This window comes from Pocillopora verrucosa, chromosome 1 (assembly GCF_036669915.1).
Source record: "Pocillopora verrucosa isolate sample1 chromosome 1, ASM3666991v2, whole genome shotgun sequence".
Lineage (NCBI taxonomy): Eukaryota > Metazoa > Cnidaria > Anthozoa > Scleractinia > Pocilloporidae > Pocillopora > Pocillopora verrucosa.
Window position 1 is genome coordinate 7,985,812 of NC_089312.1, and position 16,945 is coordinate 8,002,756.

At 38.9% G+C, this 16,945-nt stretch overlaps 3 protein-coding genes and 1 pseudogene across 3 annotated transcripts; 1 reads left to right on the plus strand and 3 right to left on the minus strand.

Annotated features, from left to right (window-relative positions):
* Positions 1 to 729: 729 nt before the first annotated feature.
* LOC131799081 (BTB/POZ domain-containing protein 6-B-like) lies at positions 730 to 4,363 on the plus strand. The gene is made up of 3 exons (XM_059116753.2): positions 730 to 801; positions 2,425 to 2,799; positions 3,017 to 4,363. The coding sequence occupies exons 2-3, from the start codon at positions 2,425 to 2,427 to the stop codon at positions 4,142 to 4,144; spliced, it is 1,503 nt and encodes a 500-aa protein (XP_058972736.2). The 5' UTR covers positions 730 to 801; the 3' UTR covers positions 4,145 to 4,363.
* A 971-nt stretch (positions 4,364 to 5,334) lies between these two features.
* Positions 5,335 to 8,045, minus strand: LOC131799069 (protein FAM136A). The gene is made up of 3 exons (XM_059116744.2): positions 7,906 to 8,045; positions 6,277 to 6,417; positions 5,335 to 5,827 (listed from the first exon to the last, which is right to left on the minus strand). The coding sequence occupies exons 1-3, from the start codon at positions 7,993 to 7,995 to the stop codon at positions 5,618 to 5,620; spliced, it is 441 nt and encodes a 146-aa protein (XP_058972727.2). The 5' UTR covers positions 7,996 to 8,045; the 3' UTR covers positions 5,335 to 5,617.
* A 2,085-nt stretch (positions 8,046 to 10,130) lies between these two features.
* On the minus strand, positions 10,131 to 11,758 carry LOC131799064 (chitinase-3-like protein 1 pseudogene; annotated as a pseudogene).
* Positions 11,759 to 14,483: 2,725 nt separating this feature from the next.
* LOC131798997 (E3 ubiquitin-protein ligase TRIM45-like) lies at positions 14,484 to 16,665 on the minus strand. The gene is made up of 2 exons (XM_059116665.2): positions 15,155 to 16,665; positions 14,484 to 14,974 (listed from the first exon to the last, which is right to left on the minus strand). The coding sequence occupies exon 1, from the start codon at positions 16,663 to 16,665 to the stop codon at positions 15,229 to 15,231; it is 1,437 nt and encodes a 478-aa protein (XP_058972648.2). The 3' UTR covers positions 14,484 to 14,974; positions 15,155 to 15,228.
* Positions 16,666 to 16,945: the final 280 nt, after the last annotated feature.

Here is a 16,945-nt window from a genome sequence, read left to right on the forward strand (position 1 = left end):
TTTCTTCAAACGCAGTTCACATATATGATTTTCATACTTTTACAGTCATTTACAGAAAAAAAAAAATGTTTTACACGCGAGCTGGAGTAAATTTGAAATAGCAGTTATACCCTTGGTTCTCCTTCGTTACTTGCCAAGCGTTTATGTTACTTTGTAGCTGTTTTTTTTTTTTTTTCGCTTTGTTTGTTTGTTTTCCGTTTCTTTTGTGATCGATATAACACAATGAAGCAATGCTAGAGGGAAAAATGTTTTAAATATATTTCTCATCACCGTAGGACGAAGTAAAATCTGAGTCAGTTACCCATAGGGAATCGATGCGGTTCTATGAATCCAGGCCTTTCATAGACGTTCTACTTTGATAGCGCCCAGTTTGAAATCGAAAACACCAAGCATATTTGTTTTGTACTTATTGAAGCCGAGTATAAGCGCTATTCAAAGAATAGAAAAGAGAATTTAAAAGAAGCGAATTAAAACAGTTTATGATATCTGTATTTATATTTCTCCTTTGAAAGAAAAATATGTTTGAATAAGAGAGTTGATGTATTTGTTTTTATCAAGGACATCACATAGATAAAGGTTCTATTGGCTATATACGTTTCAAGTTGTTTTCACCTATTAAGAACCAGGTTTCTATCACGAAAAGAAAATCTTTTGTTTCACTGACTGTTTTTTTTCTGACTGTAGACAGGGCACAAGCTTTGAATCACGCTGCCGGGGTGTTATCAGTGGTCTTCGGTATTCTGGCTGAATCATACATCCTGTGGAACATTTTGGGGATTCCAAGCGATTTATTTACACGCGGTAAGGTTCACATTAAGATTAATGCTAAAAACGAAAGTAGGCACTATATGAACTATATCCTTCAGTTAAACTCTGTTAACATCAGTACCTTAACCCACAGGATAAAAGGAAAAATTTCCCACCATCTTCCCTAATTTATAGTCTTACATCAAGGAAAAACCTTCCACTAGACGAGTGTGTTTTCTCATCTTTTACTTGGAGGAAAAATGTATTAATATAGTAAGAAAGTAATTTTTTTTAATGTACGAGAAAGTTATCACAATTTTTTATATGAATCGGGGATTAAACGGCTTGGGTTAGACCAGCAGTATTTTAGTTAATATTGTGAAAGTACACTATGTAATGATGATTTTTTTCAGAAGTAATAGGTTCGACTCTTTAATTCCATTGAGAGCTTCTAAAGTTCGAAGGTTTGAAAATTAACGTCTAAATCTATACTTTCCATTCGACAGATAAAAGGATGCTTAATCATTTTAAAATCATGATTTCGTTCTAGGTCTTCTCAGTATTTTTAAAAGCTGTCAGACATTCTTTATTAAGCGATTAAGGTATTCACGGATAAAGTTTCATAAGATTCATCCACATTAGCAGAATTCTAAACTAAACAGAACAAAATTGTAAAAAACGAGCGAGCCAGGGAATGACTAGATCTTGAAATAGCATGTTTCAGTTTAAAGGTTCTTCGTTACGAAAATTTCATCGAAAGACGCTATAAATCTCAGCGGGTGATGATCTTTAGTAGAACAAAACAAAGGAATAGCGTGTTCAGATAACTAATTGCCCACCTCTGATTCTGAGGCAGGTGATCACAGTTAAATGGAAAGATTTCACAATAATTTATTGTTGAGCCCAGGTTAAAATGAATGAAGAATAAAATCGGTTCTATTATTTTCTTTAATCATAACCATACCAATTTCCTCAAACGTGATTGGCGTATTAGCTGCTTTATTTTTCACTAATCATTCTGTAGAGCTGTAATCGAACAGTGTAATCAGACAGTTGGCTGTAATCAGATACCTGTGATCGGACAGTTGAAGTAGTCAATCATACTATGACCACTCAGCCAAATCCACCAATCACAGATTTAAACACAATAACCATAGCAACAGCCACATCCTAAACAAAAAAATTGAAGAATTTCCAAAATGGAGAAATTTTTTTAATTTAGACATTGTCTCTACCGGAGATATTTGACCTAAATGTATTTATTGTTTTCGGAAATTAAATCGGTTATGATTAATTGGTAACAGGACTTCTTGTCATCCAATTCTGTCTGTAATCATACGAGTGACTGACAAATTGGACTCCCGCTTCGCGGTCGTCCAATTGTGTTAATCACTCGTATTATTACCGACCGAACTGGACTCCACTCAGTCCTTTTACCATTATCAATCAATCAGCATTAGTGTGAAAACATTTTCACCATGGACGAAGCTGTTGGATGCTTCGCCAACTTGTTCCTGAACACGATAATACGCTGAATCTGTGTGACCGCCGAAGAAGTGAAAGATAAAGTTGCCAGAGGGAAAAGATTCCTTTCTTTCCCCCCACCCCCACAAAATCTAACTCCTGGTAATACTAAATCTCAAGCTGCTCATGATCTAATCTTTATTTCGATTGTAGATGGGTGAAGTTGGCATGGACGCGTTTCCGCCTAAAAAACTGGACTCGAGACAGGATTCAAAACTGGATCGTCCGGTTATTGAGACTCGACTGGATTCTAGAATGGACTACTATGGCAGCAAATTGGCTCTACGCGCGAGCCTGCGTTACACTGGGGAAGATGACCAGTGGCAGACCAGTCGCAGTTCCCTTCGTGAAAGAAACAAATACATGTTTAACCGAGAGCTGTTTAGTGATGTGCGTTTTCTGGTCGGCAGGACAGAGAAAACTTCCATTCCTGCCCATCGGTATGTACTGGCTATTAGTAGTCCGGTGTTTTCTTCGCTATTTTACGCGTTTGGGGCACTTCAGGCTGAAGTAACATCACGAGAGCAGGTAAATAAACAAATAAATGAGCAAACAAACAAACTTTCTGTACATTTTGTTCGTATTTGATATAGTATAGTCGATTGTCGGAAGTGATCCAAAATTGTGAAGGCATTTTCTATCCAAGAACGAGGATTCGTCAAAAATCTTAAAACGAACACACTTTTTATGCAATGACTGTTCCTTTATCAACTTCTGGTTGATAGCCAACTAAGTTTCCTTTTAGGTAGAAATATCAGAATGTGAACCGGAATCGTTTCTGGAGATGCTCCGGTACATGTACTACGACGAAGTACAGCTGACCACTGATAACGCGCCGGAAGTCTTGTTCTTAGCCCGGAAGTACCTTATTCCAAGCTTGGCGGAGATCTGCACTGAATTCATCGCGAGTAACTTAACTGTCGCGAACACTCTTCCTGTATTGGACCATTGTTGTCTGCTTGGGGTCAGCAATGGCCTGGAGAAACAATGTTGGACAATCATCGACCAACACGCTTCTGAAGTAGCTCAAGATCACCAATTCGTAGAAATCGATCACAGAACGCTTACTGCTTTCTTGAAACGCGACAGCTTAGTTGTCAAGGAGACGGTACTTTTCCAAGCAGCAGTGAGGTGGGCGGGGCGGGAATGCCAGCGATTGTCACTTCCGTTGACAGCTGAGAATAGACGCGAGGTTCTTGGGGATGCGTTTTATTCCATTCGTTTCCCGTTGATGAGTATGAAGGAATTCACTGAAAACGTGGCTCAGTCATCTTATCTAAGTCACGAAGAAGTAGCAAATATGTACATCGGCTTCAACTCCAACTTTCAGTCTTGCAACGTTAAATTTCCAACAGAGCCTCGTGCTGGGCTTCTTCAAGAGGCGGTCTTTCGCTGCACGCGTTTCGAATCAACAGCGCTGCGCCCAAAGTGGACAACAGTCGCACCACAACAATCCACCGTGAAATTCAAGGTCAGTCAGCCAATCAGCATCATGGGCATTGCACTTTTTACGGCTGTCACGCAATCAGCCTCATCGAGTGTTAGAGTTGAGCTGCGTGACGATAGGGATTCTGTGCTGACGTCACATCAAGCAGATCTTGATAACCGCGACGATGATAGTGATACGCAAGACGTCATATTTTCAAAAGGGATAAAATTACAAAACGATGTCATCTATTCAATCACTGTTACGTCAGAAGAAACCTTGCAGCGGTTTGGACAGGGGCCGATGAGTGAGATCAATTGTGAAGGCGTCCAGTTTGAATTCTTTGAGGAATCAGGGGATGAACTAGAGACAGGTTACATACCAGAGCTTTTGTTTCAACCTTTAAAAGAGGCACCATCATCAATGGCTTTCGCCGAAGACTGTTAAAAATTCGCTGACTTAATGACTAATTAAACTGTATTTCATGCTGTCAAGCAGGGTATTTACTTTGAAACCCTATACAAGGTTTGTTTTTCAAAATCATCAGCAACGATCTAAAGCATTTGTAAAGAATAAAACACGTTTGCTAGGCGAGCAATAACGAGTTAGAGAATGGAGTGCAAGATTTACAACCACTATGATAACTGAACTCAGGGGAACGCAGTTTGCTCGGAATACTAATTAGTTTTTCAAAATCGATTTGAGATCACAAGTACGATTGCAAGCCAAAACTGAATAACGCGAAGTTCAATCGTCATTTCATTATTCACTTTGAAATCACTCGATTCAATCGCCTGATTGCGAGGAATTGGACAATGCTAATAATGTAGAAAAGTAAAGTTTTGTGAACAAAAGTTATAAAAAACAATAACCATTCGAAGGAGAGATTGAACAAATATAAGTATTAACGTTTAAAGTTCACAAAAATTCGGAATAGGAGGAGGGAGATAAAAAAAGCAGGGAAATCAACTGAGCAAAAGATCGTTCAAGCAACTGAGTCAACCATAAGATTCCTGGATTCCATTAAGAAAGGAAAACGAAGTTTTAAGATTTATATCAGTTGAAATTATTCACCATTTGCTGCAAGATTTAAGTTCGATATCCACAAAGTAACATATCGCTATAGAGGAGTACTTTCTTAGACATGAAACTGCAAAGATTTTTAGATCATTATTTTCCATCAAGACCAAACGGTATGTGCGTTTAGAAGTGGTGTCTAAAAGAGAGGTTTCATCAGGAGAAAATCTATCCAAGGGACAACTTTAAGATAATGAAAAGGGACCAACCCCTCCCCCTCCCCCTCCCCCTGATGAGGTCATGCGCGACCAAAGTTGTGTCTCTGGAATAGAGGTGTCTAAAGGAGAGGTTTTATCACTTCAACCTCCAACGGAGAGGGGTACCTCAGACACGAAAAACTGTCCCTTAACTTAAAGTGTCCATTCAATAAAAGGACCAAAATACAACAGCCATGTAAAAGTTCTTCCAGTCAAGACCAAGCAGTGGTTCCATCCCGAGTATTCTACGTTGGGAACACAGTAAACCCTTACAACTTAACATCTTTAAGCACATTCTTCTTGTAATGCATTTTCTACAAAACTGACTATGATAATTTGTCCAACAATCAAGAGCTTCTTTACTTGCAAATCATCTCCTTTATTCTCATGACTCTGATATTTGATTCAGCAATGATACAAGAAGGAGAAATCAAATTCTCGTCACTCTTTTGGATTAAAGGTTTCTAAAAGCCTTGCCAGTGTCCTTTCAAAAAATAGAGGCTCCACAGACAGTAGATAGAAAATGTGAGTTGACTCCAAGATGAAGTTTTGCAGATCACTGAGATTCTGAAATTACAATTTCCCAATAAAAACTGTTGCAATGACATTGATGAATTAATTTTCCGTTCTAAATTTCACACCAGTGTCACCTTGGGCTGGGATCTTGCACTTGTGACAATACTTTATTGATTCGTTCAAACATCTTTGGTATGAGTTCCAAATGTGTTTTACAACACTGATCAACGCACAGGTCCAGTTCAGCCTGATACTTAGTCAATTCAGACTGTGTAGTAGTTGGGTCAACATTGTCTTGAATTTTGTCCTGGCATTGTTGAGCACAACGGCCAAGACGATCCTTAATACAGGAAAACAATAACAGTTAACAGCAACCCTACATAGTCACATGGGAAATCAGCAGAGCTGGCTACATTATTTTTCATGACACACTTTCAATCTTGCTGTCATCATAGTTTCAAAATACTCATGTCAGCTCTTTTTTTTATTGTCTAATAGGAAAAAAATTGCCCAGAAGATGTTACTTGGTATATCAACAATGTTTGCTTACTCTGTCATGAAAAATAACAGTAAAATAAACAAACAAACAAACAATCTATAAAAAGTGAAAAAAAAAACAATACAAAAAAAATTATTGTTAGTAATCATGTTTTCCTGATTTGAAGGAAGCCACTTGACTTGGTTGGTTTTGGGAATTTCCAGAGAAAACTTTGAAGTCACTCTCTCACTTTAGCTCCAAACCTTCCAAATTCAAAAATCACCTCCAAACCACACTAAAAGTCTACTTACCTGAAATCCAGTAAGCTCTTTACCAAGGTATTCTTGAATTTGTTGAATGGGAACAAAACACCTGTTCATACATTGTTGCACTTCCTCCTTACTTGGTGTTAAATTCTCACAACATTTAGCTGCACACAAGTGAGACTTAGCCTATTTGGAAAGACAACAAAGAGAAAGTTTGTTAAACAAATTTCTTTAAACCTTCAATCTCTAAGAGTGATTAGCATCTAATTTCTCTTTACAACATCACACCCTGAGTCACACACTAGAGTCACAAGAATATGTCAAATGATCACTAACTAGAAAAACTTTTGGTTGTTAAAAAAATTCTCCTTGACTTGAGGACTTGGGAAATGTATAGGGAACAGTATGAAGAGTATGCATATTGATGCTTGGGTGTACATGGTTAATTGCAATTCACTTGAGAGGATCATACTGTTCCTTGCTACCACTTGCATGTCAAAATATGACTTATTTCATGTAAATGTGAAGAAAATCCTTCACCAAAAAAAAAATCCCCAACATTTACCACACTCCCCAGAGAAGCATCATAGCTTACAATGTGCTCCTTTCATTTAGCTGCTTTTCACACATCAAAGTGTGGCAAATTCAGTTTTGTTGTACTAGTTGAAAAAAGTTCCATGAGTGAATTTCCTGCAATCAACCTTAATTCCAAAGAAAAAATACCACAAAAAGACAAAAACAAAAGTGAGCAAACTTTCTGTTTGCTTCAGTTCACTATCACAGAGGTAGCCTAACATTCTCACAAAAAAATTTTTTTTTGGCTAATAAACTGAAGTACTCGTCAGTAGCAAATTAAATGTTTGCCTTCATTTTGTACAATACTATCTTTCTTTAGTTTTCTTTTAATTCCTGCCTGGATTCTTGGTATCATTTTTATTGGCCATGTTACTCATTATTGTAGTTGTTCATCTTATTTTCTGTATTTTCTGTGTACTTTTTACTGGTTTCTCATACATTCCTACCTATTTACTGAGAATCAGGAAAATGATGACAAAATAGATGATGAATCTATCATTCTCTTTGCTAAACCCCATGTACAAGTATGTCCAAACAAACTGTAACCACATCACTTGGCTGCATAATGTACAATCTTCCATCAGGGTGAAAGTGCAATAGTTTCAGTTGAAAAATGCAACCGATTATCTGCACCCTAGCTTAAGTAGAGTTAAGGCGTTTCAAGGGATATTTTAGAATTCACGACAAACACTTGAGACACTTCGCTTCATTTTGGAAAATTCTGATGTTAGCCATCTCGTTAATACAGAATAAGGAACATCATGGTAAAGCCAATTTGTAGGGGGGCGTCACTGGCCGAACAATATTTTCATGAAGATGTTTAGGCAAAACAGTGTGCATTCTGGAAAAATTGAACTATCACCAAATCTTTTAGGCTAATATCAGTCTAAGGCAACATTGTGACGAAGAAATCTTTCATAAAAATTGCCAGGATTGGGGTTTATCAGGCAGAATGGTAGGAAAGCCGATATTTTTTATGGCTGCATAATGTACAATCTTTACCTCGGATCCAAGTAAAATAATCCATATTTCAACAAAAATGTCATGAAAACATATTTATTAGCTAAATATACATGGAGAAGTTGACTAATAACTGACCTGAAGCCCTCTCAGCTTTTCTTTTTCCAGCTTTTCTATCGATCTCTCCACTTCTTCTTTCACACGTGTTTGAGAAGCACTGGCAGCCATGTTGGAAAATTTAGTAGACAGGGAACTGGATCCAATTCAGCCGAGCGTCCTCTCCCTATGATCGAACCCGCCAATAGAAGGAATGGGTAGCTTTGGAGGCTTAATTTGAAATGGGAGAATAACAAACTACTTCACCTGTCCATGTAGAATTCGGATTCAAGTTCTCACTCTAAACAAACAAAAAAAACTCTCAATAAAACTCAGACAATTTGTTTCTCTGGTAGACAGTTGCTTAAAATTAAATTTTGATGCGTGAGATAAAAATCATTGCGAAAATAATTTTGCATTCTCTCGTATTATCATGGTGTCATGGAACTAGCTTCTCTGATGAAAACGTACGGAAAGATTGAAAAACTGACTTCCTCTCCTGCAAAGGAGTAAGCAGTAAGAATTTTTGAGCCGTTTCGGCTGAAAATGGATAAAGATTTTCAACCCTTATGATCTTAAACGGGTAAGCGTTTGAGGGAATCCCCAAGGGCGTGTGAATTTGTTTGTCCTTCCACCGCCAAATGACTGAATACTGCAGAGAGAAAAGTGACCATGCGAGATTTTCGAATTGAATTAGATCATTCTCAGGTAAGACTACTTGATGACCTTACATGACCCCTTTTTGTAATAGTTTAGGCTTAAATGGAACTGTTTTCTTCCAGACATGGGACTACATTCGAGAGTGTGTTCAGTTCTCGTTGGTCGCAATCAAGATTACATCATGAAAATATGACCATAACAACCAGTTTGGTCAAATAAAAGGTTGAAATGTCTGTCAAACCTCTGTGAAGATGGGGAGAATCTGTTTAGATTTTCACGGTCATCTGTAAAGCAGCTGAGAAGGCTCTTGAATGTTTGACAAATAGAGAGCGTTCGGATGCCTTTTAGTGTCATCCTTGTCGTAAACACACGCACAGCTGTTTTTGCAAGTATCTAAAGAAAAACATATGACGAAGCAGCGAAATTACCTTTCCTTGGAAATTGTGTAATACGTTTGTGCTTTTGAACCCACTCATTCAGTTCGCATTCTTAAATTTTTCATCAGCAATTGTAAAATTTTGTGATTTAAAAGCATTTTTTGGTAACACGAAGACGTTTCATGACAATGAATCCAGATGCTTTCGCGTTGATGCTTTCATCCTTTTAAAACACCGGCGGTGTTTTAAAAGGATGAAAGCATCAACGATATCAGCTATCTTCCAACCTCCACCGAAAAGAAGTGCAAAAGAAAAAAGAAAAAACGATAAGTAACAAAGTTCCAGTTCTCCAAAAAAGGATAAGGGTTAGTTGCCGTTAAAGTGTAACTTTTTAGTCTCATCTATTCCCGTAGGTTTTCGTGCACCTCTTCCGAAATTCTGATGGCTAACAATTTTGCAAAAGAGTTCCTAAGTTTTACTGAATTCTCTTTGAAGACTTTTTTATCTATGATGCCGATGATGATAATAATGGCGACGAATTTTATTTCAAGAGGTTGAAAAGAGTAAGACACTTCACATAGAAAGCCTGACACAACTGCAGCCCTCGGAAAACCATCGATATTTTGGAAACCAGCTCAAGTGCGTCCTCCTTACCTATTCCGCTTGAGCTGCAGGTGATGAAAATTATCTCTTGAATTGTGCGTTGATGTTACAAAATTCCGCCACTGCCCCCACAAAGGGTTTCGATTTTACGTGCTTCGTGTTGTGGGAAGGCAGCTAGTACTACTACGTGCAGTAAATGATAGATCGTAATCATAAACTGACTCTCGCTTCTGAGATTCCTAAATCCAAATCCGTGCCTTTCGTGCGCAGATTGTAAATGATCCGTTTGAAAATGATTCGGAATCCCAAATAATTTAATTGATTTACAAGAGGACGACAGTTTTTGGGAGAGCTTTTGGTGAAAAAACAGTAGGACGAAAATGTGGGAGCTAATGAGTTTTCCCACGTTTAACCATCTGATGGTGGAAAACTGAATATTTTTGTATGCATAGTACAAGTATAAAAAGGCGCCCTGAAGAAACATTCTTTGAAGAATAAACGACAAAATGTGAATTTTGAAATGATGAACTAGAGAATCGTTTTTGATCTGAACTGCCACGTCTTCTAAAGGATTGGAGGTAAAAAAGGACCGAATAGAGCCCACTTGATCGATAATATGCAAACTGGTTAATATCGGCAAATATTTTTATTGGCTCTTAAATGACATCAACACTGTTAAGATTTGAGTCTTAACTGTTTTGTCCAAATCAAGATATGCATGCAAAATGCCATCGACTTAAGAATTCCTTGTGTGTCTTCAGCTACACTTGCAATGCGTTGCTGGACAATTTCCCTTGGCACAATTCGATGCACACCAAGCATCCATTCCGGCATTACCAGTCCACGGGCCAGCGGCGACGCACTCTCCTCCTGCACCCCCTCCCCCTGGAGTTGTGGGACTTACTGGAGGTGGAGCTTCAGTAGTGACAGGGGGAGGCGGAGGCGCTTGTGTGGTATTTGGGACGGGGGGTGGGGCCTGCGTTGTCGCAGGTGGAGGAGGATTGGTAACTGGAGGTGGTTGTACCCCGGATGTAAGGTATTTCTTGACGGCGTTCATCAGTGGGTACTTGCCTTGCCCGCAGTGCTCCCCAGAGAAGTCATCCAAGTCAATCGCCCAGAACATAACACCTCGTAGTGCGTTCTTCATTACCACGTTGTCAATCTTGTAGATCAAGCTTGCCGGGTTGTCGAAACCGACCCAATCCTTACCCTTGTAACCGTACGGTGCCATGGCCTTGTTGTCTTCCACAACAGTCAGTCCCATTTTACAGATCTCATAGTAAGCTAGGAACCCCTCCGCGCCTGTGAACTTTCCTTTGGGGGTGTACTGGTAATCTCGTGCCGCATCAAGGCCATTCGTTGCTGGGCTTGATAATCCAAACGCACGTCCGTACGTAGCTAGACCAAGGACAATCTTGTTAGCTGGCATCCCTTTCCTGATTCCCGGCTTTTCCCACGTGTCCCTGTTGTTCATCCAGTACCACACAGCAAAGGGGAGGGTTAGCTTGTCGCCTTCTGGTCCCATAGCAGCGTGATGCCCTGTCTTGTATTCCCACGTGCCGTGAAGATCATAAGTCATTAAATTGATCCAGTCAAGGGGCTCGGCAATAGCAGCAATGTCGTATGCGCCTTTGATAGTCCAAAGTCCTGCCGCCACCGCTGCAGTCAAAAGCAAGCGCTCTTTCTCAGTCGCTTTAGCTTCTGCCTCGAATGCAGCTCTTAACTCTTGACAAAGAAGAGTGAATCTTCCCTTGTCGCTCTTGGGAGATCCACCGCGCATCCCAGGATACTCCCAGTCCAGGTCTAGACCGTCAAATCCAAACTTCCTCAGAGTGTCAATGGACGACTTGATAAAAATCGCACGTTTCTCTTTCGTAGCCACCATCTTAGAAAATGGGCTGTCTTTCTCTTCATGAGTCCAGCCGCCAACAGCGATTTGAGTCTTCAGCTTTGGGTTGACTTTCTTGAGTGCATTGATTCTTCCGTACAAATCGTGGTCGTTTTCTTCGTAGATCTCCAATGTGTGAGTCGCGCGGCTGACCTGTGCAAAGGAGAAGAGCACATGGGTACATAGGAATGGATCAATGTCTTCAGGCCAGAAGGTTCCTCCTTTGGGTCGGTACTGAGACCAGTTGGTGTAGTAACATCCACGGATGTACTCTGAAGCCGTAGGCTGGAAAACAAACGCAAAGCCAAGGAGCAGAGAGATCAACACCAATTTCATCGTTAATACTCAGTGATGCTCGTACAGCTAGAAACTGTCCTGAGGGGTACTGAAATACTTATTGTGATTTTTATAGCGTAAGCCCTATGTAGGGTTGAACTGTATGCAACACCTGTTGTCTGTATTTTTTCAAGGTGCACGTTTCCGTTGACAACGATCCACCATGAAGTAGCATCAGTTGTTCAAGCATGTCCCTCACGAGCTGCACGTGTAAAAATAGTTGTTCAGGGAGCGATATTTTTGCCAAACATTGCATTCTGCTTTATACGCCCTCGCATCCTCCATAAGTGTAAAAAAACACTGTGCATTATCACTAGAAACACGAAGGGCTTTCTTGGACTCCATTTTTGTGACAATATCTAACTTACATAGTTAATCTCGAAAGCCTAGACTTGGGTCGGGAAATCATTGTTATTGTTATTGGATACCTCAAGGCATATAAAGGAGTCAGACATCACGGCTTTTTTTCAGATATAACACAAATGAATTTCAAATTGACCTGTGAAACAGTTTTTTTTTCAGAAATATCCTAAATCAACGCTATCTAAGACAAGCATTTTAAATTGACTTATCTATCTTGTGATGTGGACCATCTAGGATTTATGACTATCTTATGATATTTATTTTACTATCTCTCTATAAATGGAGAATAAAATTGTATTGTATGTTGTTGACATGCATTGTATCTACAATCTTTTAGTTGGTTATCAAGCACAGTATGCCAAGATGTTGGTTATTTACACAAGAACTGAATTTTCTCTTTGTAGAAGGGTGAAGTAAGAGTAAACGAACACTGTCTTTAACAAATGGTGTTGTTGACTTTGTCTGCAGGTGTTGCCTAATCTTGCGAAAAGCTTTCAGAACTTTTTTTTACCATCTCTTTGACTGTCTTTTTTTCTTCAACTACTCTTTAATCTAGCTATGTATTAAGGAAAAATTGAATAAATTATGTGAAAGTTATCTTATTACAGGTTTGATTTATGTCGTTGCACAAATTAGAACCAAAGTTTTAGGAAGCTTTTCAAAGTTTACCCACATAGATAAGGTCGCAGATTATGTAGCCCACATGCAGAGTTCCTCGCATATACCTGATGATTCATTTTCCATGTTCCAACACCAGTTTAATAAACTAAAGGAATTTCCTCTATAAAATTCTTTTGACTTCATTTTACGGATTTCATATTTTTCTTTATTCCATTGTACCCCAGATTTTTGTCTCTATGAGTTTTGAAAGGAGCGTGTGGAAAAAAAAACCAAGCGTTAGTCAGTAGGATATTCAAAAGGGAATCGATGATATAACACGTTTGGTAAATCTGCATCCTTGTTTAGAGTTCTTTTGAGATTGTTATAGGATTTTTTGGGGGATTCCAAGAAAATTATCAAATTTCAAATGGTAAGGGATGCGTGCGATAAACTGATTTGACAATTCAATTGATCTCAGCGCACATAAAGGCATTTTCTGCCGATGAAAAGGAAGTTGAGGGATCAAGAGTATTTCCTAATAACTATGTCTTTTCTCAATTTTGCGTGAAACTAGGAAGGGATGAGGTACAATTTTTTCGTCCTCAAAGCTGGTGGATTTTGTGTCGAATATGAAAAAATAATGAAATTTATCGGGACATAAAGTGTGAGTTTTTCACAGCCTAAAATAAACTGAGTTTCCTTCATAGGGACTTACATCAGCTGAAAACACCCTATAAGATCAACTAAACCAATACAGGCTTCGTGTATCTCTTTCCTTCTCACAATCCAAATCGAAAGCCAGACTGGTTGTTCCCCGAACTAGTGTTGGTCCAAAGATTACATTAGTACAGCTAGTTTAATAACCTAGTAGCGATCTAACGAAAGAGTAATTTGTTGGTCTTATAATCGAAAGACTCAGCTAACGCCTGACTTTATCATTATTACGATTAAATATACCTTTTATTACAGTATGTAACCATAAGTTAAAATAAAATGCGCAAGATGAATGATGCATATCCGACACCCTTAAGTAAATCCCTAAAGTACACGATGAATAACCCTAAATAAACCCTTATTAAAAATACGTTGGTAAATTTTGCCAATAACCCTGTCATGTATTTTACTCTTACAATAGTCTAGCCATGGCGTTCTGTGAAGTCCCTTGATCTGTGGTGATTGCGTGGTTAGTTCTGGGGTCAGGGTCAGTCTAGCTTCATGAGCGAAATAAGTCAGGTAATTTTGTTGAGAGAGACATTTTATCCAGTGCCTCTTTCCACCCAGAAGTCTGAGCGGCTGCCGCCGAATTTTCTCAGAATCCTGACAAAACGCCGGGAACAGTATGGAATGAAATAATTCTTATCTCGACTAGAGATGACTGAACACGTGCTTAACGGCAATGAAAGAAACCCTAGGCAGAAAAAGTCTGCTTCGATGATAACTGATGCTAGATACTAGAACGACGGAAATCTAGTCGTTATTTGTTTCCCGTAATCTTGTCCATAGGTAAAAATGAGATTCTTTTGACGTGTGGTATTTGTGATAAGATCTCCTTCAGGGGATCGAAGAAAACACTCAAATTTATCTCGTTACCAACATTGGGCTTCTTCGTTCATTACTGCAATTACTGGGTTAATTTGCCGACCAAGGGTCTGGAAACCAATGTAGTTTTAAGTAGGAAAACTTGGCGCGGGCGGCTGTAGTTTTGAATCTGACTGGTTGAGCGAGTGGAGTAGGTTTTCTGGCTAAAACTAGCAAAAAACAAAGGATAGCAAAACCACTATATTTCTTTCCACCTGTAATTGAAAATTGCTCTTTAACCCTGGTTTAACAGATAGCAAAATTTTGGGACTTATTCCAACTTAATGTAATACTATTTTTTTCTGTCTCATATTAATAGCTAACTAATTGAGACTACATTTTGATATGAAAATGCCTGTTTACAGGTAACAGTACTATACAAATGCCTAATAATTCTTTTGAAAATATTATGACTCAAATGTTTTGGAGTATTTCAGTGATTCATTTCTTATTCTACAGAAAGAACTAGACTCAAGTCTATCTATCTATGTTAATTTCTTACTCGCCAAGTGCTCGGGCCATTCTGGGGAATATTGGCTCAACGTTGTAGCAGTATCAAGTGCACTAGGACCCACATGAAAATGACTGAGATTCAGTATTCCCCAGTTTACATCAAGCAAGTGAGTTTAGTAAGTAGTTTAGTTTAAATTTTCCAGCTTTTGTGACCAGAAGTACCATGCCTTGTGACTGTTTCCATGGAAATGGGCTGTATAACAAAATACAGACCAGGTAAGAACCAATCAGAATACTTGGATTTACTTTAGGAATACCTTGCCATGCAATAAATTTCTATATTTTGTTGATTAAAAATATGGAACCTCAAGCATTGTCAATTAAGCAGAACCTTGTTTTTCCACTATACACATTGTATTTCAACTATAGGTACCTTCTGTGGTTAAGCAAATGATATGATGGTGCCTCATAGACATTTTCTTATCGTCATAAAGGAAAAAATATAACTCAAGAGAGATCACCAGGTGAGATTACATCAAATGTCCATGGACTCCCAGCCAGTGGTTCACCATTAATCTCCACAGATACCTTGTGCTTGCCACTACTTTGTGGGGTGCAGGTAACTTTGTAACTACCATTTTGATTGTCTTCTATTTCTTTATATAACTCTTCCTCTGTAGAAGTGGAAATGTTGACAACAATCAAATCATCTTCACAATAAATACTCTCTCCATCTTGATCTCTTGTGATGATTGTGAAACAAGTCTCCTCCCCTTTCATCACTGTCTTTGAGAAGCTTCCCTGAAGCACAGATCTTGTCATGTCTGTGGAACGAACAACTATGTTACCTAAACTAGCCTTCAATACTTCTGTGTATTCCTCATTTGGGACATAATCAACATGAAGTGGTTCAAAACTATCCTCATCTTCAACCTGTAAAGTCTGTCCAAACTGTTCTACAAAGGTGAAGTGCTCATCCAGAACTGGAAGGGGCAAATCACTTTGCAACACCGTTTCCCCATAGGAAAGAAAATCTTTCAACATTGCTAATCGTGATTCATTTTTTTCTTGTTGCTCTTTAAAGGCACTTTGATTTTTATTTCCCAGGTTTTGTAATGTTGCGAGAGCTTCCTGTTCATATAACCTCAGTTTCATGATAAGTTCTTCTACGTTCTTGTGAACCTCCTCCTCAACTGCCTTTATGTTACGTTCCATTCTAAGAGCACCCTTTTTACGTCTCTCAATCTCTGTTTCACAATCACTCAATACATTCTTGAGCTTCTTAACAGAATCCATCACGTTCACTTTGCTTTTCTCTGAGGCTTTCTCGATGCCTTCGACATCATGAATATTGTGAAATTCAATCACGCATAGTTTACAAATACAAACTTTGCAGTCGTGACAATAAAATTCTACAACTAGTTTCTCGTGTTTTTCCGTTTTACACATGACAGGTCTTCGGATGATTCTTTCAAAATCTTGTTCTGTGAGATCCTGGATCAGGACGGTGCGATGAGATTGGGCTAAAGTTCCACACTTACGATTGTTTTCACAAGATCCACACATAAATTTCTGGCACTCGAAACAGTAGCAACGCAATGTTTTGCTCTGGTTGCACATCCCGCAGGTTTTCTCGCAAGAATCGGAGGCTGCAATGGAAACAACTTCTGCTAGTCTGTTGAGGTAGAAAGGAGTTGGAAGTTCGTCAAATGTACCTTTGCCAGGAATCTTGACAAACGATCGACAAGCAACGCAGATGATGTCTGATCTCCCGTCAACCGTTGCATCCACTGCTTGTCTGTTGAGACATTTTAGGCAGAATGAGTGGTTACAAGGAAGAAATTTGGGTTCCTCTACTGTCTGGTGACACAATGGGCACTCGGCTTCTTTTTCCAACCTTTGATAAGGTGAAGTATCTTCACCCCTTCTCTGAGCAGTCGCCATTTCTCAGACCTAGCTCTTGTCCTCTCGCTAGTTTCCAGGCTCTTCAGTCCTCTCTCTTTACCTGAGTTGTCTCCCAACTAAAACGGATTTTTCAAAGACATTTCACCGCCAGGGCGCAACACATCTTAGTTTTTTCAGTTTTATCATACAACCACGCTAGCTTACTAATAATCTTTGGTTGGACGTTGCAATCTTTAATTGTGGTTAAAGCTCTTAACTCTTTCACTTTAGTTCCACTTTAAGACTATGCTTGAACTGTGGCAAGAGGTAGAGACCGGAA